Source organism: Psittacula echo, assembly GCF_963264785.1.
Source record: "Psittacula echo genome assembly, chromosome: 10".
Taxonomy (NCBI): Eukaryota; Metazoa; Chordata; class Aves; order Psittaciformes; family Psittacidae; genus Psittacula; species Psittacula echo.
In genome coordinates this window covers 21,491,950-21,514,165 of record NC_137741.1, presented here as the reverse complement: position 1 = coordinate 21,514,165, position 22,216 = coordinate 21,491,950, and the positions used below count along the sequence as shown (strand labels likewise).

The 22,216-nt window shown below is 48.3% G+C and overlaps 1 protein-coding gene and 1 long non-coding RNA gene across 3 annotated transcripts; one reads left to right on the top strand and one right to left on the bottom strand.

The window, feature by feature from the left end:
• Positions 1–125: 125 nt before the first annotated feature.
• Positions 126–21,113, top strand: ANP32A (acidic nuclear phosphoprotein 32 family member A). 2 transcript variants are annotated; one of them, XM_080626690.1, is made up of 8 exons: positions 126–307; positions 15,360–15,509; positions 15,660–15,782; positions 17,103–17,301; positions 17,508–17,606; positions 19,109–19,206; positions 20,160–20,220; positions 20,400–21,113. In XM_080626690.1, exons 1-8 carry the CDS (start codon positions 254–256, stop codon positions 20,459–20,461), a joined length of 846 nt encoding a protein of 281 aa, XP_080482816.1. In that variant the 5' UTR covers positions 126–253; the 3' UTR covers positions 20,462–21,113. The 2 variants fall into 2 exon arrangements, with proteins under 2 accessions (XP_080482816.1, XP_080482815.1); XM_080626689.1 differs by lacking the exon at positions 126–307 and adding an exon at positions 1,797–2,118.
• LOC308225642 lies at positions 186–1,599 on the bottom strand. Its single transcript, XR_013957768.1, has 3 exons — positions 1,461–1,599; positions 452–857; positions 186–283 (listed from the first exon to the last, which is right to left on the bottom strand). It is a non-coding gene; the product is annotated as an uncharacterized lncRNA (long non-coding RNA).
• Positions 21,114–22,216: the final 1,103 nt, after the last annotated feature.

Here is a 22,216-nt window from a genome sequence, read left to right as displayed (position 1 = left end):
TCCACCTCCCCTCGCCCACCCCTATTGGCTCCGGCTTCGCGGTGCGGCGCCGCGATTGGCTGCTGGCGGTGTCAATCAGCGCGGAGCCCCCGGGAGCGCCCGCCTCCGCAGTTATCAGGTTAGTGTTCGCCGCGGTGCTGGGGCTCGGGATTCCGAGCGGAGCTGGGTGAGCCCTCAAAGTCCCTCACCGCGGCGTCGGGGGGGTCTGCATCGGTGTCACTGCGAGCGGAGCCGGGGACCGCCAGCCGCGGACATGGACATGAAGAAAAGGATCCACTTAGAGCTGCGGAACAGGACGCCCTCAGATGTAAGCAACGCAAAAAATAATAATAATCATGATAATAATAAAAACCCATCCCGCGTTTATTTTTATTATCTTATTTTTGTTGCTAAGGGGTGCGCATCCCAACCCCTCGAGGGGGAAAACCGCTGCTGCCCTTGAGGTGCTTACCTGTGCGCGGAGGGGATGGGGGGCTCACCCGGATTCGGGGTGCCCCAAGCGCGTTAAGGTCTAAAGGAGGGATGTTGGGGAGCAGCGGCTGCTCCTGACCCCCCCTCCCCTTAAACCGAGCGCGATGCCCGAGGAGGAGGGGGGGGGAAGGTCTGCCGGGCGTTTAAATAAAATAAGTTGGTGGCTCCTCTCTCTCGTGTTTAGTTGGCAAATATTTGTGCTGGGTGCTGGGCAGGGAGAGGCCGGCGGGGGCTGCGAGCGAGTTGGAAACGGTTTAGTTTAAAGTGCGTCTTCGTTTCTTTGCAGTGATCAGGCAGGAGAGACTGGGGAGCCATATTTGTAACTTTGTAGTCCTCATGAACGCGCCCTTTCTCTCTCTCTTCCCTCTTTTCCCTCTCTCCAGATGCTGAGAAGATAAAAGGAAAAGAATTTTTAAGGCAGTGCTCGGCGGGGTTGGGTTGGTCTTTTCTGAAGGGGGGGAGGGGGGCAGCGATCGGGGATCGCCGCCGGTAGCGCGAGCGTTGAATTAATAATAATAATAATAAATTATGGCACGAAATACACGCACTCTCCACCCCCTCCATCCCCACACACGCACAAAAAGGCTGGATGTGTGCGTGTGCGTGTTTTTCTCTTCCCCCCCCCCCCTTCTCTTCCCTTTTCCTCCGTTTCCCCCCCCTTTCCCCTGGGGCCGGACTTCAGGTTGTTGTTCCGCGTCTGGCGGAATAAACGAGAGAGCGAGAAAAACTTTGCCAGGACAAAAAAATTAATAACACAATGTTAATGATGATAATTAAACCCCGCCGCGATGGAGCTGCTGGCGGAGGGGGGGGGGGGGGAAGAGCAGAGCAGGCGCGGCCCCCAACCCGCCTGGCGGGGCTCGAACCGGGGTCGCCAGGGCAGCGGGGCCGCCGCCGCCAGGCCCTTGCATAATGGCCGTGGAGGGCGAGGTGCGCCCCGGGCCCCGCCGCGGAAGGGGAACGGGAAGGGGAAGAAGGGGGGAACGTACCTCTCTGGGGGCAGGGCGGAGGCGAGGCGGCGGGACGCGGCCCCGCTGTTGCCGGTGGCCGAGCGCGGTGTCCGAGGGACAAAGGCGGGCAGGCCGATGTACCCTGCGCTTTAAAGTTTAAAAACTCCTGGGCCAGGAGAAGGAGGAGGAGGAGGAGGACGGGAGAAGGAAGGGGGAGGAGGGCTCCCGCCACCGCCGCGGCACACGCCGCCGTCCCCGGCGGGGCTTGAGGCTGAGCCCCGGCCCGTTGTTGGGGCGCGGGGGGCACACTGAGGCCGCCCCGCCGAGCCGCCGCTGGCCCCGCGCTGCCAGCGCCACACCGCAAGTAGGACGCGGCGCCATGTTTTTTGCCTCCCCCCCCCCTCGCCTCCCTCTTCCTCCTCCTCCTCCTCCTCAGCCGCAGCGAGGGAACGGCCGGGCGCGGGTCTTGGAGCCGTGGAGGGAACCCGTGCCCGGCCGCCTCCCTCCCGCCCGCCCGGTGTGGCTGCGCCCGCGGGTGTGTGGAGGTGCGACATGGGCGGAGAGGGCCTCCCCTTCGGCGCTGCGGACGGGCGGGCGCCCTCTCCGACATGACTGCCAGCCGCCGGGGCTGCCATTTTGTCGCCGAGCGCGGGGCGGGAGGAGGCTTGTGACGGCCGCGGCGGGACAAGCCAGGAGGGTAAAAAAAGGCGCCTCCCCCCCCCCCCCCCCCCCGTTGTCATTTCTAATTATTATTATTTTTAATTATTATTTGGACTTAATTCCGCGGGTGCCGCTGTGGGACTGCGGGGGGGGAGGTAAAGGCCGACACCCCCCCCCCATGCTGTGAGGGCCGGGCCCCGGCGGCTGGAGCGGGGCCCCGACGGTGTGAGGTGCCCCCGGGCAGGGAGCGAGGAGAACGCCTTCTTCCTGGGCAGGGCCCTGCGGGAAGGGAGGTCTCTGCTTATGGAGCTCCTGGGTTTTAATTATCATTATTTTTAATGATTTTTGGTCTTTTTCCCCTTCAGTTCCGGTCGATTTTCCATCGCTCTTACTGCTGGAGGCTTATTTAGCGTTTTAAACGTAGACCTGCGGCTTAAAGACTTGATCCAAAGTGGGCTAGGTATAAATTACGCTTGGGTTTTGCTCGGGTTTTGCTCTGCTCTGTGTTAGGCCGTAGAAAGTTGCGAGCGCTGTGATCTGTGGGGGTTCTGTCCCTCCGTCGCTCGGGAATCGGCAGCAGTTCATTGTAACATAAGGCTTATTGAACCTGTCGCCACTTCTTACCTGCTGGCCTTTAACTCTGTCAGCGAGTCGCGGGTATCCTTCCTCCCGAGGTCATCTCCTCCCTTAGCCAAAGCTTTCTAGTTTCATGTGAAGGGGGATAAAGGTGCCAATTGGGAATAGTTCTGTTTAGAGCCATTAATTACAGATGTGCGCACAGGCTTCTGTGTCGGGGAGAATTAAGTGCACGGTTTGAAGCCTTGTTTCTTTACAATACCTCTTAAAATGAAATCCAGCTAAACCCACTGAAGGCTTTAGCTAAAAGACTTGGAACTGGGGGTTAGAAGCGATCCTAATGCCGATGTCATTTACCCATGGATTGCAGGAAGTCTGTGGGCATGAACGGGATGGTTCTGTGGATTATTTTCCCTGGTTGCTGCTTAGATAGATAGATAGATAGGTAGGATCCTTGTTTTCAAACTGTTAAGCTCAACGTAAATAAATCTCAATGAAAATAACCATGGATATACTCGTTTTGGGGGTTCTGCCCTATATGTGCTCAGGTTTTGTGGTACATCTTATATAGCTTCTTATCAGAGCATACGGGATCATGACTTTTTGTAAATCAAAGTCAGATAATAGGATGTTGATACGGTGGTGTGGTTCTTCTGAGCCTAGATTGGTCTGTTGAGCTTGATCTGCCTCATACACTTCATGTGTGGTGCTGTGCAGCTGAGCTAGCTGCTTTGAGCTCTTAAGTCATCCTGAAAGGTTACGTGTTGACTAATATAAGTGTCCTAAAGTGGGTTATAGTGGATTGTATTTAAATTCTCCCTCCATTTTTATATGAGTTCAGTGTTGGTGAGAGCTCTGGGGTTTTGGTGCTTGAAATCTGCTTTTCTGTGTGTTGTACAGCCAGAGTTGAGGCTGTGCATCTACTTTGTGCCCAGAAATTTCAACCTTATATGCCATCAGCCTTTGTCATTTTGTCACTCTGCTTATCTTATCAATGTGGTTTTCTATGATAATGAACTGCCTGCTGGAAATGGGTCAGGTACAGTTATTTCCCATGGGTTTCCTCCAGAACCAGCAGTCTGTAGTGGTGGAACCTCTGACCTTGCAGAGGGGGGGCTCACCTGGGTGTATTTGTGGCCACTCTTGTTCATCCCCTTTGTAAACTCATTAGTAAAATGCAAAGACTGTGGAACAGGTTCAGGACTAAGACTCTTAACCCTGGGACACAGAGATAGGCATTTGACATTGTGCCCCACACTCATCTTCTCTGGTTTACAGCAACTCACTGGTGCATTTAGACTGAGGATTTAGTCCTTCATCAGCTCAAAACTGTGGCAGTGATAAAATACTGATGGTAACAGCGAGAGTTTCCTACAGTTCTGGCTATGTTGCACTTTCAAACTTACTTGTCAGTCTGATTTCTCACTGGGCTTCTGTAGATTTTAACACTGAGGGGAAATAGGATGCGAGTATCTATACAAATGAAGAATATAAATAAAGGCTCTTTTCCTCAAGCGAGTTCCTTGTTGTGATACTTGTGAGAGCTGTAAAGAGTTTAAAGTGACACAGATCACTTCCAAAACCTGCATTTAGAAAATACTCTGGTCTTGTGTATGGGTGCAGATAAAGACTTTTTAACTTTGCCCAGGCTGAGCAACCTTAAAATGGGAAGAGATTTGAACCAAGTGGGATAGATTGTGTCTGGGATAGCATGAGATCAGCACGTACAGCCTCTGCGGCGTGTGCGGATTACCATGGGGTTTTGCAGACTTGCATCACTTTGCTGATTGAGCTGCCAGCAGGGTAGAGATGGCCCAAGAAGTAGCTGTCCCCTTTGGGAACTTCCTAAGTTTGTGTAATAGCTGCTTTTCAGAGCGCTGAGTTTCCAGATGCAAGTGTCTGTACTGAGTATCCAGATGGACGGATGGATGGATGGATGTTAGTCTTGGAGGGAGTGCAGCCTGCAATATGAGGCTGGTGATGTGTGAGCTGTCCTCACTGAGCTTCAGACCAGTTTCAGAGCTGACTGCTGGCCTGACCAGGCAAATTCTTTTCTCTCAACCTGGACTAGGTTTTAAGCATATTAAAGGAGCTGTGAACGTAGAATTGAAAACCAGTGGGACCAAAAGTCATTGCCTCATTTTCCCATTTCTCTGTGATGCTGCTCAAGAGTAGCAAGGGTAGATTTTTATTTATTTAACCCTCATCTCTTGAGCATTCCCCTTTAAGCAGCACTATGTAAAGTAAAGTCACAGTTACCGAATCTGCTGTATGATTCAGGTATGTGTCCGAATCTGGCTTGATAAAAGTGCATGAAGAGAAACAGCAGGTTTGGCTGATGTAACTGTGTTGTAGTCCATCAAGAAACACATCTCCTGAAGAAAGAGGGGTTTTTGTCCTGCCCACTAAGTGAAGCAAGTTGTTGAAACAAGGGGAAAAAAGAAAGCTTCTTAGTACAAACCTTCCAGGGTTAAGCCTAGCTGTTGTAATCCACCCTTGCAGCAGGATTGGAGTGTTCTGTATCAATAAATAGAATATACCTTTCCACTGTTCTGCTCTAAAGGTACACCAAAAACTCCTGAGTGTTTCAAGGTACCATTAGTCATTTGCAGGGATTTAGGACTTTTAAAATATCTTTATTTATTGCTGTATTTAAAAGAGCTTTTTATCTGTGTCAGTGGTGCATCTTTAAATGTACACTGAATGATGGCATGAGTGTCGGTGGCTGCTCTCTTAAATTTTTACATCCCATGAGGCTGATGTTGGCTGATTCTTCCCATTTCATTCATTCTATGGATTACTCCCCCCATCCTCCTACTGATACAGGTACAGTTGGAGAAGCCTGAAAATTAAGAACTGGACCTATGAAAGGGGCGTGGGTGCTACATCTTGAATGTTCTCTGAATGAATTAGAAGTCAGGGAAGATTTAAGGGTTTTGGGGGTGGTTCTGGTTGGCACACCAGGGTCCCCGGCACTGCTGGAATTCCCGTGCTGTGCCTGGGAGGGAGCAGGATTCGCCTGGGGTGACAGGAAGGGAGGAAAGGAGGAAAAGGAAAGGAGGAAGGGAGGTCCTCTCCTCACCACCCACCGAGCCGGGCGGAACGCGTGACAGCTTTTCAGCAGTCCTGATTGACAAACAGCTCAGCTCCATGAACCAAACCCTCTGTGTGTGCAGCGAGGTGCAAGTCTCAAGAGGGAATAGAGAGCAGTGATGGTTTTGTTGTGCTTTGGAATGATGGGCACTTCTCGGCTATTTGTGTGACACTGCTGGACTTGTTCTGCATAGTTTGTTCCTGTCTCCTCTCTTGCTCTTGCTATCCTTCCGACAAAACTGCTAGTAAATACATAGTCTGTAGTTTTTTACTATGTTGCTAAAATCAGTCCTGAAGCCCTTGTGTATGTAAGCATGACCTTTGAAATACTTCCAATGAGGGGAAAAAAAGCCACAGTGGTTTGCCTTTATACGACTGTGTAGAAGTTGTGCTCTCTGTGAGCACTCGTTTGTCCATTGCCTTGGTCTAGTGAACACTTTCCCTTCAAAGCCATAAAAACCCCTAGGAAAAGCTTATCTTTTCGCAAGTATGACTTGCCAATGCATTCCTCCAGCAGCTGACATCTTCAGAGACTGCTTTCTCTATTAAATATGCAGCTCTTAAAATTAGTCTTCATTTAAATGCAGTGTTCCTTTTTTATGCGTGTCTCTTTGTTGCTGAGGGCAATTCGGAGTACGTGCAACCGAACAAACAGCGGCTCAGCTAAATGCTTCCAACTGAAGAGTTTCTGAATTAAAGGTGCAGTGGGATCTTATGTTTTGCTTCTGGTTTATTTAATAATAGCTGGCAGTGAATGAAAAGCACTTGGGATGTGGTATCAGACACTCTTTGTCAAATACAGAGATAGCGAGACGTGGAGCTGAAGGGACCGAGGCTAAGTCACTCTCCCCAGCCAGGAGGAGAGCGAGATGATAGCAGTTGAAGGAAAGAGAAGCAAGTAACATTAACATGAACATTAAAAAACACTTAATGCAAAGATCAAGCCATTTAATCAGATATTTAAACCAGAAATATTTGGAGTTTTTACAGAGTTATGCTGCTAACAGTAAAACAAACCTGAAAAGTAGCTACATGCTTTTGAATGAAACAGCTTTCCCTGTCACTTTAGCGTGTTCTCAATTCGTTAATTACTGTGTTGCTTATGCATATGGCTATACTGACCCTTGTAAATGTGTGAAAGTGTATTTGTGTGACTCACGGGGTTTCTTGGTTGGGAGGATGCCTTTTTTGAGGAAGAATAATCTGCCTTTGTCTTTCTGGAAGTTTTTGAGTGCTGGAGATGCCTCGTAATTAGATAAAAGATGTAGCCAGAACTGCCAAGCCTCTTCACCCCTCTGCCACTCATGTGTTTCACTTGGACCTTTAGTTTCTCATTGAACAGAGCAAAGGCACGTAAAATGAGTCGGAGCCATATGTAGTGCTCTCAGGGTTTATAGCTCTGCTATGTAAAATATTAAGAGGAGAGTAAAAAATAAATATATTGGTGCTGAGCCAGATTTTTTCTGAGCTCTGCAAGCAGCCCTTAAGCTGCCTCTGAACACAGAGCAGGTTTGACTTAAATAAATAAATAAATGGCACATAACAGCAGTCAAACCAACCAACCAACCAATTTCCCGTCTCTCCTCCCCTGCTCCTTTCTCTTTGCCGTGGTAGGGGTGATGCAGAGCCCACCATACACATGCTGTGCCCAGCAGAAAGAGGACACCAACCGCGCTCATCCTTGTGGGAGCGAACACAGAGGGAGCCCAGCCTGAGGGGACTTTAAAAGGTGGCTTTAAACTGGTACTTTACTGCATCACTTTGAACTTGGGTACAGTGATTTAACAAGCTGCTGGAGCCCAAACTGTGACAGATGTCTGCAGACATGCCCCTGTTGTCACTGCATCGCAGTCCCTAAGCAAATGTTTTCACGCAAGTCCTTTATTGCACCGTGGGGTAAATCTGAGTTCCTTTATCATGTGATTGATGGATCAACTAAATTAAATACAAAGCTCTTGCTGGGATATAGACAGAGAGTAAACCTGTAGGAGAACCATGGCATTATAGTTCAGGGACAGCAGTAACAGGATCTGTGCGTAGTGGTGTTCGAGTGAAAAATATGAGAGGCACCAAAACTGTATCAGTACAATGCTGGAAGTTTAATTTTGGGCTTTAAACCCCTCTGCTGAAGTGTTCAGAGGTATTGGTGGGAGTTTCCAAGAAGGAGATGCAGAACAGGAATTCTAATACGAAAGTTTGGGATTGTGTCATTTTGAGCAACCCTAGGTGAATTCTGAGGTCCAGTAGTAGTTTCACATGACCTTGTTGCAAGAATTTGGGAGTTCCAGCTTGGTTGAAGTGGTATAAAATAGGCAAAAGGGCTGGAACTGGAGCAGGTCGCTGTTGACCCAGGCTGTGCTGGAAGCTGTTGTGTTCAGCACTTGTGAATTGCTCAGTATCAGAGAGGCCAGTGTGCTGATGGAAAGGACACCTTTGTTCCAGTGTGGGGAAAATCCTATAAACTTCAGCCTGGGGGGAATTCTCATAAACTGAAGCCTGAACTGCTTTGAAGTCCTGACAGGCGTCTGGCATTCAGCGACGCTTGGGCATGGTATCCATGATGGTGGTAATGGAGCAGTGCTCACAATTACAAGGTAGACTTGCTAATCTCATCCAGTCCTCCCCAGCTGTCAGTCACTGCCCCTGCTAATGCAGTTCTCAAGTGCTCTGGCTGCTCCGTATCTTGCCTGTACCTCCAGGGAAGTGGTTTGTGTTACATGGCTTTTTTTTGCTCAATGTTTCTCCCTGCCCCAAGATTGGCAGATTCTTTGCTCAATGGAGTGATGACCAGAGCCTGTGCTAAATAGATGTCCTTAGCTATCTAGGTTAAGGCGTGCTGTAAGTGAAATCTCGGATACTTGCAATAAAGCCTAGAAAGGACTTAAAATCCCAAATCACATACTGGTTTGGTGAGGAAAAAAACTTGCCTGACTTTATTCTGGTTTGGTTTTTACTTGTGCATCTCAGGGGAGGAAGAGGATGTCAACTCTATTGGAATTTTGCCTTCCCTATTAAATTCACTTGTCTCTGTGGGCAGATCCTCATTCCGGAGCATCTCCACTGAGCTGCCCAGGAGGAGCAGCTGGGGACTGCTCCATGGAAGAGGAGTCCCCCATGGCATGAAGCCAGTGCAGTGGCTGCCACGGCATGTGCCTCTGTTCCTGCCTGCCTGCAGGCAGCATGCCAGGGGTAGAAGAAGGCTGAACAGCTCCTAAGGTGGGTCTTAGTTGATGTGCAGCAGCCCAGTAGCTGCTCTGATTTGGACAAGGGGTTGTTCTGTGCTGCTTTCCACCAGGAGCTGGACCTCTGCCCTGTGTTTGTATCACAGGAGGCTCTAACGTAGCTAGAGATCAGTCTTGAATGCAGGTGGCAAATGGCATATGGTGCTGTCTATTTAAAACTACATAAAAGTTCAGTTCTTCAAGTTGATTATGTTCTCTTGGTCGTCTTAGAGCAGAAGTTGCATTGTGTCTTTGAGCCTTCAGAGCAGCTTTGTTAGCCCAAGGTGTGAAGTAGGGTTTGTCAAGCATTTGTTGGCCTTCTGTATCTCCTGCAGTAGTAACATCAGGGGAAGCTTGTAGCATGAGGGTGGAGAACATCGTATCCTTACCATCACTGTGGAGCTAAGCATGAGTGATGGGCTCCTGCAAGACTTGGGCTGTTATCTTGAGTTTTGTCAAACCCGTGCATTCCCCAGCAAATAAGAACATTGTGACTGGAGGGCTGGCTTCTCTTAAAACGTGCCTGAGCACACAGAGTGGCATAGAAACCTGAGGAGATCCATTTCTGCTCAGGGATCCCCAAATGTGCATGAGTACAGATCTAGAGTACGGTACAAGAACTCACACAACTCTTGGCAGCCTGGTTGCAGTAGGCAGCAATGGTCATTCTTTCCTGTGGAGCAGTGCAAGGCTTTGCATGGACTGTGCAGGCTTTTGAGACCGCAGAACCGCCAAAGACAGAGACCAAATGTCTTGAAGAAGTGTTTTGCATCTGGGGGAGAATAAAGCTGTTTCTGCTTTCCAAAGTCATTTGGACTTCGCTTCCACTTTCCACAACAGGCTTCCCTTGCTCTTCCCTCCCTCCTTTCCACAGCTCTGCCCTCTTCTAAGTGAGGTTTCCACTGGATTAAGAGGTCTGAAGGACTCCTACCAGTGCTCCTCTGGATCATTTGGTTGGGAGCTGTGCAAGACAAGAGTTAACACCCTCATCTTTACCTGCTTTTTTCAGTAAGAATGCCACATAGCAGGATATTCCTGTCCTTGGGGTACCATATGCAACATGCACTTCAAAAGCATCTGGTCCATTGTGCTGAAAATGAGATGTTGCAGCCTTTGCTGTTCCTGCTTTTAAAGCCTGCCGAATGGTATTTGTACTTGTAAATTTTCCTTTTATCTTTTAAAATCATATTCACGACCATGTCCTTCTGTCACCTTGTTAAGCCTTCAGTTACAGACTGGGATTTGGGAACTTAGTACCAAGGTCATGGATCTCCCTGCCTGTGGGTTGGAGGCTTTCTGAAGGAGAGACTTCGCCTTTTTACCTGCTAGGTTGGAAATGCAGATTTAAGGTTAAGGCGGTAAAATGTGTGGCTTTATAGTGTCTGTGTGGAATTATGCTGTAGTGATTGTGCTTGTGTTGCTAACTGGAGAGTACGGTCTCTTCAGGGAGGCAGGGGCAGGTCTGCCAGGTACTGTGCACAGCGAGTGAGACCCAGATGTCACCAGTGATGAATCCTAGGAAATCCAGTGGTTGCTTACCCATGGTTGGTTGTCCTTACCCTAGGCATAGGTTGGAGTCTCTCAGTAGACCCCATGGCTATATTAAGGATGTCATATATGCATTTGGGAACGCAGCTTAGCGCAGTAACCATACTAGGAAGTGGATAAGAGTCCCTGGTTATCAAGGAGGCAGTAATGTAGAGTGTGATGTCGTGGAGGTCGTGAAGAGATACCCGGGATGCTGTAATCCACAGTAATTGTGCAGTGTGTGCAGGAGAGAAGTGATGTCATGTGCTGAAAGTGTCTGGGACCATCGGAAATAGAACCAGGGATGACCACAGGAGAACAGGTCCAGGGCACATGATCTGGAGAGTGTGTTGGAGAAGCAGCAACCTCCTTGCTTACGTGTGGCTGCTGAAAGCAGGACTGATACCAGCAAACCACAGAGCAACGCTCGAGCAAGAGCAGGAGGCAACCAGGAAGCACCTGTTCTGGCAGATGGCACCCACCGAGTCGAGGGTGGCACAGGGGCAGCCGAGCCTTGGGCCACCCCAGGGGTGCAGAGGACCAGGCAGAGGGCAGGCTGGGCGAGGAACACTCAGCAGCTGAAGCTGAACAATCCCTACCCCAGCACCTGATGGTGCCTTATCACAAGTGCTGTTGAAGACATGGGTATGTGCTATAGGAACCAACCTGGCCACCTGCATCATAGGTTTCCTGCTAGATGTTCATGTGCTTGTGCCTTCATGGCTGTTTAGGTGAGTATTGAGGTGTTGTTTGCAGTAGTACGTTGCCTGTGGTGTATTGCTCCTCCAGTGTTCCTCACTAAACAGCAGTTTTTGGGGAAGATAAGCATGGGTTATGTGGCTTGCCTGTACTAGCACTTACATTAGTACTTGCTCCAGTTAGTGCTTCGATTTGCTTATGTGTTGTGGTATAGGTAGTGATAAGGGTAATGAAGTTGTATCTTGTCTTTGATGCAGTTAAACACAGATTAGCTGAGGACACTTATTCCGTTAGCTTCTCTAGAGACTCCACATGTGTTCTGATTGTCCTCCCTAATTCTGACTACTCATCTACGTGTCTGTAGTATTAGAGGCTGCGGTGTGATACAACTGAATTGGTTCAGACCAGCAGAGACTTGCTCGTCTCCTTCAGGTATACAAGAAGACTCAAAGGGTGCTCACCCAGGCTGCTTGCATCAGGCAAAAGTTTGTTCTCTGTTTTGGTGACAGAAGATGAGAAAAGAGATGTAAAAACTGTAGTCTTACTGTGTGTTTTCAGGGAAGCTCAGTAGATGTTTGGAGAGTGATTCAGGAGCTGTAATTTTCCTTAAGATTACAAAGACTTCTGAAAAACAAACAAGGAATAGGATTTTAGTCCTTCTGTCGTACTTCTGTGGTAGTGAGCTGGTTTAGATGGAATGTAGCTTTACTAAGGTCACCTTTCCACTTCTCCCTCTCTGTATACTGACGCAGTTATGTGTTCACTAACTGTCAGGGCTGTAGTATGCCTGGATGAGGCCCAGCATCCTCACAAGGGGGCTAAGGCTGGAGAAGAGACCTCTGTGCAGCAGCCAGCCTGTTGGAAAGGTGCCCTGTTAATAAGGGGGGCAACAACACTGCCTCTCCAGATAGCTGCAAACCAGCAAGCCTTTAAGGAGGAGAAGGCAGGTCAGAGTGGAAGGGAAGGAAAGCAGGGTGCAGGAGACTTGCAGGCTGAGAGGTTGTGGGTCATTTTAATACTTACAACAACTGTATAAGCTGGTGTGGTTCGTATTGCTTGTGCTGTGTGCAGGAGAATTGGGTTTGGCGCAGCAGTGAGCGTGCACGTGGCAGTGAGTGGGGAGAAGTCCCCCAAGCTCTGTTCATCCTCCTTTTGCACATGTATTTTCTATGGGATTCTTAAATCTAGAAGTTAAAGCCATCTTAATTTTGATGTTAGTTTAACTTTGTGCAGTCACATTCATTCAGAAGCAGTTCAGTGTGTTAATACATCTCCAACCACATCAGCACTGAAATTACGTTGCTATGGCTGAAGGTGTGGAGCAATGGGAGCCTGTGCTCTGCTCCTTCCTAAACAAGCTCTTCAATTCTACCGCTTGCAAACCTGGCCAGATTTATTCCATTATAGTTTCCCCATGGAGTCGTTCTGGCTGTGTCATTGCCCAGTATCTGGGTACTGGGCACAGTGAAGAGAACATGGCAGCTCTGTATCAAATTTTCTGTAAAGCCTTAAAAACCAAACTAAAAGTAGAAGCAAATTAAAGGGTTTTTCTTATGCATCCATGGCTTTTTCCAGCTCCCCCTCAAATCTCTACCCCTGAGGGAGCTTTGTCCGGCTCCCCCTTTGCCTGTCCTCCATTCTTGGGGAGGATGAAGGGATGGATGCCGCACCTCCTGGGGTACGAGCAGATGCACTTACTCTCTCAGTGTGAGGTTTAGGTGGTGCTTCACTCCGTGCCTTTGGTCTGCTGTATAGCTCAGAGCCAGCGCTGACTCCACACTGTGCTGGCTGCTGCAGCTGTGAGCATTGTCCCTCCCTGAACTCCCTCCCGCCTTGCTTCATCTTCCTACGTGTGCTCTTGCAAACTTCCTTTGCGGAGAGGACGAGGCAAAAAAAGACCTTGTGCTCTGCACAAGCAGTAGCTTCCCATATGGAGACCAGGCCCTTTCTGCAGAGAGCCTCTCCTGCAGCACAAGCTCCTTTGCCCTCCATGCTCCATGTCTGTAGATGGGTGCTCGGATGAGCCGCCTCGCTGGGCAGGGATGATAACGGGGCAGGCAGGACTGTGCTGTGCTGGTGAGGAGGGACACAGATAGCGGGGAAAGCAGCCGGATGGGCTCAGTTTGGGGTGGAGCTGCTTCTATTTAACTTCTTTTCTGGCGGGAGCTCAGTGTGTGTGTAGCAGATGACTGAGCAAACTGTTTGTCCCCACACTGATCTCGCTGGAGGATCCTGATACTTAAATACTGTTACAGGCAGGGGATACGTGTGTTTGCCTTGAGAATGGCTTTCCTGCTGTCTACATTCCAAAGCAAGAAGGCTTTATTACAGTTTGTTTGGGTTTTCTTTCTCTCCCTCACTGGAACAGATGTAAGCAGGATCAGGAGCATTTGACTTGATCTTTGATTCCTTCTAACCAGCCGAAAATTCTTCTGGAAGACTATTGTGTAGTCATTCCCTATCAGGATTCTTCTAGGAAAATTGTGGAGTCTTGGAAAATGTATTTCCTGTCTAACGCCGATCCTCCTACTCTCAATGAATCACTTGTGCTCTCGTGTTGCTTTGGGCTCCCTTCCCTATTGACTTCAGTGCTGGGATTTAATTAGAAACCTAGGGATGTTATTTGGAGCTATAAAACTACACAGGATTCTTCTCTGTGCAGCGGGATTACACTCATAAAAAAATTAAGAAAATTAAATATTTGCATATTAACTGTCCATGGTGTGAACTGAAGAGTTGCTTCATGGTTCTGCATACGCCGCTCCTGCGGACTTCCTTTTATCCCGTCCCCAGTGTGAAGCAGCATTCCCTCCTTTCCAGTCCTGTAAACAGACTTTGTGCATGGGATGGGGTCTGTAATACACACGGAAGGGTGGGTTTTCCTGGGGGAGAAGTCAGAAAAAGCACAGAAACTAGAAGAGGGGAGTACAGATTAGACATTAGACGGCTCTTCCCTGTGAGGGTGCTGAGGCGCTGGCACAGGGTGCTCAGAGAAGCTGTGGCTGCCCCGTCCTTGGCAGTGCTCAAGGCCAGGTTGGACACAGGGGCTTGGAGCAAGCTGCTCCAGTGGAAGGGGTCCCTGCCCGTGGCAGGGGCTGGAGCTGGATGAGCTTTAAGGTCCCTTCCAACACAAACCAGTCTATGGGTGTTCCCCATATGGGTGAGCCCTTCCTGTGGAGTCACAGCCCTCAGCGACAGAGCTTCCCCAGAGACTCACGTTAGCAACTAAGGGACTTGAATCCCATAGTCTGACCTAGCTTAGGGTGAAAAAGAGCAGTTTTATTCAGGGTGGGGTGTATTTAGGGGCTCTTTTGCATTGATGCTGTTGTTCTGTGTCCGTTGAAGATCACACCTGCAAGAAGAGCGGTGCTCTGTTTAAAAACAACAAAACCCAGTGTTTACTTGCTGGGGCTGTCAGCTTTGGCTGTCAGGCAGCTCCTCTGCTGCTCAGCCCCATGGGGGCATTATCTTCACCTCTCCCTTTGAGCCTCCCCACCGCAGCAGGGTGAGGGAGATAAGGGGTGCAGTGCTGCAGCAGAAGGATGCTCTCTGCACCTCCCTGCCAGCACCAGCTGACACACCCCTTGTAGTTCCCCAAGAAGGGACTTGCTTCTGTGAAGATCTTCCCCTGAAGTACCCTCATTAAGCTGCCCTAACAGGAGGGCTTGAGGTCTGACTCCAGCAGGACCTGGTTTAGGATCACCAGTACCAGCTTCAGGTTTTGAGAGTGTGTGAGCGCACAGTGATCTCTCCACGCTTGAAAAGCTCAAGTAGTTTTTTACACCAAGAAAGAAGCTATTTTAACAACTGCTGATAGGTTGTAATAGGACCAGTTGTACAGAGTGTCAAAGTTGTAGGTGAGCTTAGAAATAAATAGATTGGTTTCATGTTCCTTAGAATGCTCATTGCTTGCAGTCACCAGAGACAGTGCTGCTTCTAACCACCACATGGGGTAAGCCGGGCTGAATGGGTTTGAACTGTGATAGAACAAGAAAGGGAGGCAGCTGAAGCAAAGCCAAATACCTGTGTTCCTGAAACACTGCTAAACCAGAATTCCTTTCAGTTTTACCTCATCTGTGTCGTTCTTTGCTTGTGAGTGAAATCTTTATCTTCCATGCAGGACAGAACGTCTTATGTGTTGTTTGTGGTGTTGTCTTTGCAGGTTAAAGAACTTGTTCTTGACAACTGCAGGTCGTACGAAGGCAAAATCGAAGGCCTTACAGATGAGTTTGAAGAGCTGGAATTCTTAAGTACAATCAACGTAGGCTTAACCTCAGTTGCAAACTTACCAAAGTTAAACAAACTTAAGAAGGTAAATACAATGTCCTGTGTCATATCCCTCCCTCTTTGCACTGTACCGCATCTGTAAAGGTGTTGCTCGTGTAAAAAGTGATGTAGCTGACCACACTGCTTTGTGATCCGTGTTTGCACTAAAAACTCAAGATGTTTCTGTGCCTTTCAGCTCGAGTTAAGTGACAACAGAATCTCAGGAGGACTGGAAGTGTTGGCAGAAAAGTGTCCGAACCTCACACATCTAAATCTAAGCGGCAACAAAATAAAAGATCTCGGTACAATAGAACCTCTGGTAAGTTGATGTGATACAGGGTGGAATAAACCCCATTTTGTGATGAGTAGAGGCATTATGGGTTTGGAAAGCCTGCAGAAACTTGTGGTGGGGTGTCTTTGGTGCTTATCTTTCAGGCCAGGTTGCTGTGGGCTCAGCCTGCCCCGGGGCTCTCCCTTCACCCTGCCCTGGGGCTGTGCCGGCAGCGAGCGGCTGCTTCCCTCTAGTGGCTGCCGGGGCTGGGCTGTGCCCACGGGTGCTGTGGGAATCACCACGGCTTTCCATGCTGGGGTGGGCTGTGGGGCTATCTCCACGTGCTCTGCTTGAGCTTGGTGTGTTCTCCCTAGAGCGCTGGGTCTGAAATACCAGCCACTGCTTTCACCCAGGGGTGCAGCATGTGATGGGGGGGACCAGCTGCAGCCCGTGTGCCTACTGGGCTTGCTTGCTGCAGCTGGGCAGAGGTTGCTGCTGGTTTCCATTACCTCTTGTGCTCACGGTCATTATACTTCTTATTTCAAGTGCTGAGATCAGGTTTGCCAGGTTGCAGTTCATTCCAATTGACGCAAAGTTCCAAAAAGCACCCAAGTGTCAGTTCTGGTGGTGCTGTTTTTGAGTTTGTGGTTTGTGTGCCCTTTGCTCTCTAGAAATGAAGAGGTTTGCTTCATGCTTATTTCCCAAATGCTTCCTTTTAAAATGTCTCAAGGAGCAGTTATCATCTTGGATCTCCTTTCCCACAGCAGAAGGGGAGAACAGAGCTGTTAAAGTCGTGTAGCAAACAGATGAGAGAAAGGATTGTTGCTGCTCCCAGTTTCAGGCTTATTGTTTTCTTGATGTCACTGTTGCTCTACACACTAAACTCCAGAAGGGAGATATTTCATAAGATCCGATACACATTCTCAACTGCTTGTGCTTTTATTGTTAATACTTCAGAGTGCTGTGGGCAGTGCAGACCATCTCCTACTCCTATTCAATTTCTCTAGAATCCCAGACTGGTTTGGGTTGAAAGAGACCTTAAAGCCCACCCAGTTCCAACCCCCTGCCATGGGCAGGGACACCTCCCACTAGAGCAGATCGCTCCAAGCCCTGTGCTTGGAGAACCCCAGTGATGTTTCCAAACATCAGTCTTCTACTTGTGAGATACTAAACTTGAGAGAGAGCATTTTACACTCTCAGATACTGAAACAGCACTGGTCAGGCTTTGCACATTTCTGTTCCATGCCAGCTTAGCAGACAGAACCCCAAATGACCTTTTTATCGTGGGAAGCTCTTGAGCACATGAACTCTGACCACTGTTCCATTAGTTTTTATAGCCCTGAACTTGAGACTTCTCTTTCTTTGCAGAAGAAGCTAGAAAACCTGAAGAGTCTAGATCTTTTCAATTGCGAGGTAACCAACTTGAACGATTACAGAGAAAACGTGTTCAAGCTCCTCCCACAACTCACATACCTCGATGGCTACGACCGGGATGACAAAGAGGCACCGGACTCTGACGCAGAGGGCTACGTGGAGGGCTTAGATGACGAGGAGGAAGATGAAGATGGTATGTGAATTGTGCTACTTAGTGTACGTAAGTTAAAAGATCGATATGCTGCCTAGTACATTTTGCTTCCAGCTCTGACTTGTTGGCAAGAAAAGGGTGTTCTCAGCAGCTCCTTCCTGACTGATGTAAAGGAGAAGTACCTCAGTGTCCTCTGAAGGAACGAGGGGAAAGGAGATGGGCAGGGCCTGAAAGAGCTACTTTCTCAGTCTTATCTCTAGTGAAAGATCGGGATGACAAAGAAGCACCGGACTCTGATGCAGAGGGCTACGTGGAGGGCTTAGATGACGAGGAGGAAGATGAAGACGGTATGTGGATTTGTGCTACTCGGTGTATGTAAGTTGAAAGATTGATACACTGCCTGTGGTATGTTTTGCTTCTAGTTCTGACTTGCTGGCAGGAGAAGGGTGTTTTCAGCAGCTCCTTCCAACTGATGGAAGCATCCCAGTGTCCTCTGAAGGAACAGGGGGAAGGGAGATGGGCAGGGCCTGAAGGAGCTACTCAGTCTTATCTTTAGTGAAAGGGTGATAGAAGAAAGGGCTCAGGAGGAGGAGTAAGACACTGAAAGAGTTCAGGGAACAGTAAACTCCAGGGGATGAAGGCATAAAGCAGAAATGGGTAGGAAAGGATGGTGTGCATACGCTGCAGTTTTCCAGGAACAATACGTTTAGGGAAGTGCAAGCAGTTGTGTAGAGCCTGATGGAGAGGGGTGGGGTGGAGAAGCAGACAAGGCATGGGAATAAGGGCTGAGTCAAGGAATTCAGTGAAGGAGCCAAGGCATTAGTAGGAGTCTGGAGCTGCTCTGTGGGGGCAAAATGAGCTGCTTGAGATGAGGCAGAAGAGAGGAGAGTGTACATATTGCAGTCTGCCTGGGGCAGCTCTCTGAAAGGCACTAACGAAGGAGCAACTTTGTAGTGTTGGAAAACACACGGTGGGCCCCAGTGTGGTGCAGGTGCCACTGCAGCTCCCTGCAGACTGCCCTCGGAGGCACCATGTACCGGTCGGATGAGTTTCTGGCTGGGTTTGGGGAATTTGCTAGACTCTTCAAACCCAGCTGCACAGCAAAAGCAGAATAGCTGGACTTGCACTTTCCCCTCGAGTGCTGAGTGTGGGCTCTGGTGAGAGCAGCGGGCGCTGCAGCAGCGCCTGGCAGAGGCTGCCTTCAGCAGGCACAGGCTCTCATCAGAGCACAAGTCTGGGCCTGCATTCAGATGCATGAAAAACCTCCAAAACACCATTCCTGCAGCTTGGAAAACACTTTCTGGTTTGTTGTTTTGGCGTAATGTCTTTCCTCTTGTAAAGAGATTGCAAACTCGGACGACGGATGTTGAGTGACCCGTTTGTGTCGCTCTGGTGGTATAAAGGCGAGGGGTGTCCCTTGGGGAGGGCTCCCAGTGCATGGTTGGCTTGTAAAGTTCTGCCTTACCCCTGGTGGGAGCAGATGGGCACTTACAGATGAAGAGCTGTAAGAGTCCCACAGGCTCAGAAGTGCGTGTTAGAGGTGGGAACAGGAGCAGCTGAAGCAGAAGCAGTCCTGAGGTGCCGTCACTTACTGTCAGGGCCCTGAGAGCCCTAAAGCAGCTCAGACTGTGGGTACAGCTGCCACACTACCCTGTCACTAGGCTAAAGAGGCCCAGGACCACGTTTAGCTCTGTCTAGCAGCTGGAGAGCTGCTTTAATTCTGTACTGCCCTTGAGCAGTGCTTTCAATTTGCTCCCTGTGTCGATAGGAGGTCAGATCTCAGGTGGCAGTGTTGGGGAGGAAAATGTAAACTTTAAATGTCTGAGTGATTGATCTTGGTTGACTATAGAAGAGGAGTATGACGATGACGCTCAGGTAGTAGAAGACGAAGAAGACGAGGAGGAAGAGGAGGAAGGAGAAGAGGAGGACGTGAGTGGAGAAGAGGAGGTAAGGATTTATGCAGTTAATAATGGGCGTGGAGTGAGTATGCTCTAACTGGGAATAGTTGAGTAAGAAATGGACCAAATATTGGAGGCTTTCACTACTCGAAGACTGTGTTTGCTTTTTAACTCGAGAAGCATGGCTGTGGGGGTGGCTTTGAGGCGTGCCTGTCTATGAGCCAGCTGCCATCTAGTGACCATTGACATGAAATCATCCTGTTTATTGAGCTGATGTCAAAAATACCCTCAGGAACATCTGCAGGTCTGGTTTGTGGGGCCTTTGAAGGCTGGGGTTACAGACAAGAGAGTAGTACATGAGTTACTGACCCTAGGCTCTCAGAGCAAGGTTCCTTCTTGGGCACGTACCTTGGGATCCTTCAGGATGCTTAAATCCTTTGTGTGGTCCAGCTTTTGTTTCTAAGGTGTGCTGAGCGTGTCACAGTCTGCGGAGACTTTGCTGTTAGCACAACCATTGGGATGGAGCTGAAATTTGACTGTAGATGGTTGTATTACCTGTCCATCAGCCAAACAGCCTTAGCTACTTGAGTGCCACTCTGAAATGGTTGAAAGCCTCTTCTCAAAACCAACAGCAGCTCCTCAGGCTCTGGAGATGCCTGGTTCTAGCTCTCTCCCTGAGAACACGTACCTTCTCCTACAGACCAGTCATCAAACTCAGGACGTCAGAACAAAGTTTGCAGCTACATAGGAGCATATATATACTTATAAAACCATTTTCTTGCTGCAGATTTGAAGCTAGAGGCAGCTATGAGGGTCGCCTCAGATTTTCTGCACTGAAACATCTGGAAGTGCATGGGAAGGGTCTGCCCTTTGTTTCGTTTCAGGTTATGATACTTCAAGGACTTTCTCTCTGTTGCAAAATGCTGTTGGATATTGCCAGATCGGGAAAGGACTCGCACCAAACCCAACTTTTTTAATCCTTCTTTTTCTCCCCAAATGCAGGAGGATGAAGAAGGCTACAACGATGGGGAGGTAGATGACGATGAAGACGAAGAAGAGCCCGGTATGACAGCAGTTTTTACTAGAGATAAAAATACCGGTTTAGAAAGTGAATTCCCCTTTTCTGTGCTCGTGCTCTCTGAGAGCCAGGGAGCTGCCCCAGCAGGAGCCTGTTGAACTTGCTCAATTCCTCAGCAGCGTGAGGGAGCCCTCATCGAACTCCAGTTGTGTTTTGTTTTCTAGATGAAGAACGGGGACAGAAGAGAAAACGAGAACCTGAAGACGAAGGGGATGAAGATGACTAAACTGAATAACCTATTTTGACAATTTCCTATTGTGATTTGACTGTTTTTACCCTGTATTTCCCCTTCCCACACCCCCAACCTTTATTTTCCCACCCCCCTTTTTTTTTCCCCCTTTTTATTTTCTGATTGTAATGTTGCTGTGGGAACGAGAGGGAGCAGCAGACTGGGTGGGGAAGGGAATAAAATACTATTTTTACTGCCACTCCTCCTCCTCTTCATTTGAAACCCTTTTCTTTTTGTCCCTCTCTTAGTCCCGGTAACTGCAATAGTAAGTATAAACCAAGTGGTAATTTGTTTCTTATTATCGGAGTGGATAGTTTCGAGATCCTGAAAAGAGGAAAAAAGTAAGTGGAAGATCAGTGGATGAGAACCCCAAATATACCTATTTGGAATAGCGTTGGTTCGTTGGGATTTTGCCACCGCTGCCAGTCACTCAATACATGGGAAGCATATTTTTGGGGGATGCTGCAGATTGAGGCCCAGCATCATCCCCCCACAGCAACGGGGGTGAGAATGGCATCTGGATCAAGTGATTTCTTTGTTGCCTGTCCGTCAATGACTGCCATTTTCAGCAAACGCTTTCCCTGCTTTTGTAGGTACCTTTTCTTTTGCTGTTTGTAAATAGTGACCAAATGGGTTTTGTTGGGGTTTGATTGGGTTTTTTTTCGGGGGGGGGGGGTTTGGGGGTGTTCCTTTGGCTCTGGTTTTGGGGTGAATTTGCAATCCCTCCTCTTCCTCCCTGCCCTGTGTGTTGTGTTTTCCTTTCTGTTTATTTAGGGGGGGTGTTCTTTTTCCTTTGGCTAGGGTATAGCCAAGACACTGAAAATGGCAGGCATTTAAATATATATATAAATATATATAAAAAGTGTTCCTAATCCCTGAGTTACTAGTGAAATGAATCTGACAATTGTAATAAAACAAAATGTTTCAACCCTTTTCAATAAGGTGTGTACTATTTTGGTCTGTAATATATAACACCTAGTCGATTTGAAGTGATGAGAAACTACTTCCACTTGTGCTATATACTTGGAGACTTTTTACAAACCTAAAGCCAGGAGGCAGTTCAAGCATGTAGGGTAGGAGGTTTCTTTTCATACACTCAAGCACGAGATACTAATACAAAGTTGTATTTTCTTACCTAGTGGAAGTCAGTAAAATGACTGAAAATGCCTAGTGAATGTACAGTTTTACTTTCATATCCCTCTTTAAAATAGCTTTAGAAGTGACTTGTTATTTCCTAGTCAATATTTCATCTGTATAAATACATTTGCAACAGTTTTGGTTTATTTTTCTTTTGGTTGGTTGGTTTTTTTTTTTCCCAGAAGAGCCAAACTTTTGAGTTTTATGTCTGTTTGTCATTGATGAATTTCAATAAATCTTTTGATACAAGTTCTCTGTGGCTTATTTGACTAAAACGGGCCACTGGGAAGGATCCACGTACCTTTTAACAAGGCATTTAGGAAGCTATTCTGGTAAATTCCCTGATATTTTTAGTAGCTTGATGATACGTTTTGCTCCATGAAAACTCCTCTTGGCCATGGTTGGGTGAAGCCAAGGGTGAGGTTGTGGCTTTAATGTAAATAACTCGGTACCATTTTTGGTGCACAGCAGGGGTTTCTGCAGTGTTCCCAGCGTGATTGTTGCACTTAAACGTGTTCATTTCTCCTGTTTAATCCTACCCCTGTTCATCCAGGCCCAGAAGAAAGGACTCTTGATTTCCTTTGGTGCACGAGGTCTGGGTTAGTGTGTCTGGGA

What these genes read in the sequence shown, in the direction of transcription:
- ANP32A (XM_080626689.1), top strand. Translation starts at nt 1,801, where the DNA reads ATGTTTTTTGCCTCCCCCCCCCCTCGCCTCCCTCTTCCTCCTCCTCCT. An exon ending in AGTTAAACAAACTTAAGAAG is followed by an intron (nt 15,510 to 15,659) that starts GTAAATACAATG and finishes TGTGCCTTTCAG; the next exon opens with CTCGAGTTAAGTGACAACAG. An exon ending in CGAGGAGGAAGATGAAGATG is followed by an intron (nt 17,302 to 17,507) that starts GTATGTGAATTG and finishes CTACTTTCTCAG; the next exon opens with TCTTATCTCTAGTGAAAGAT.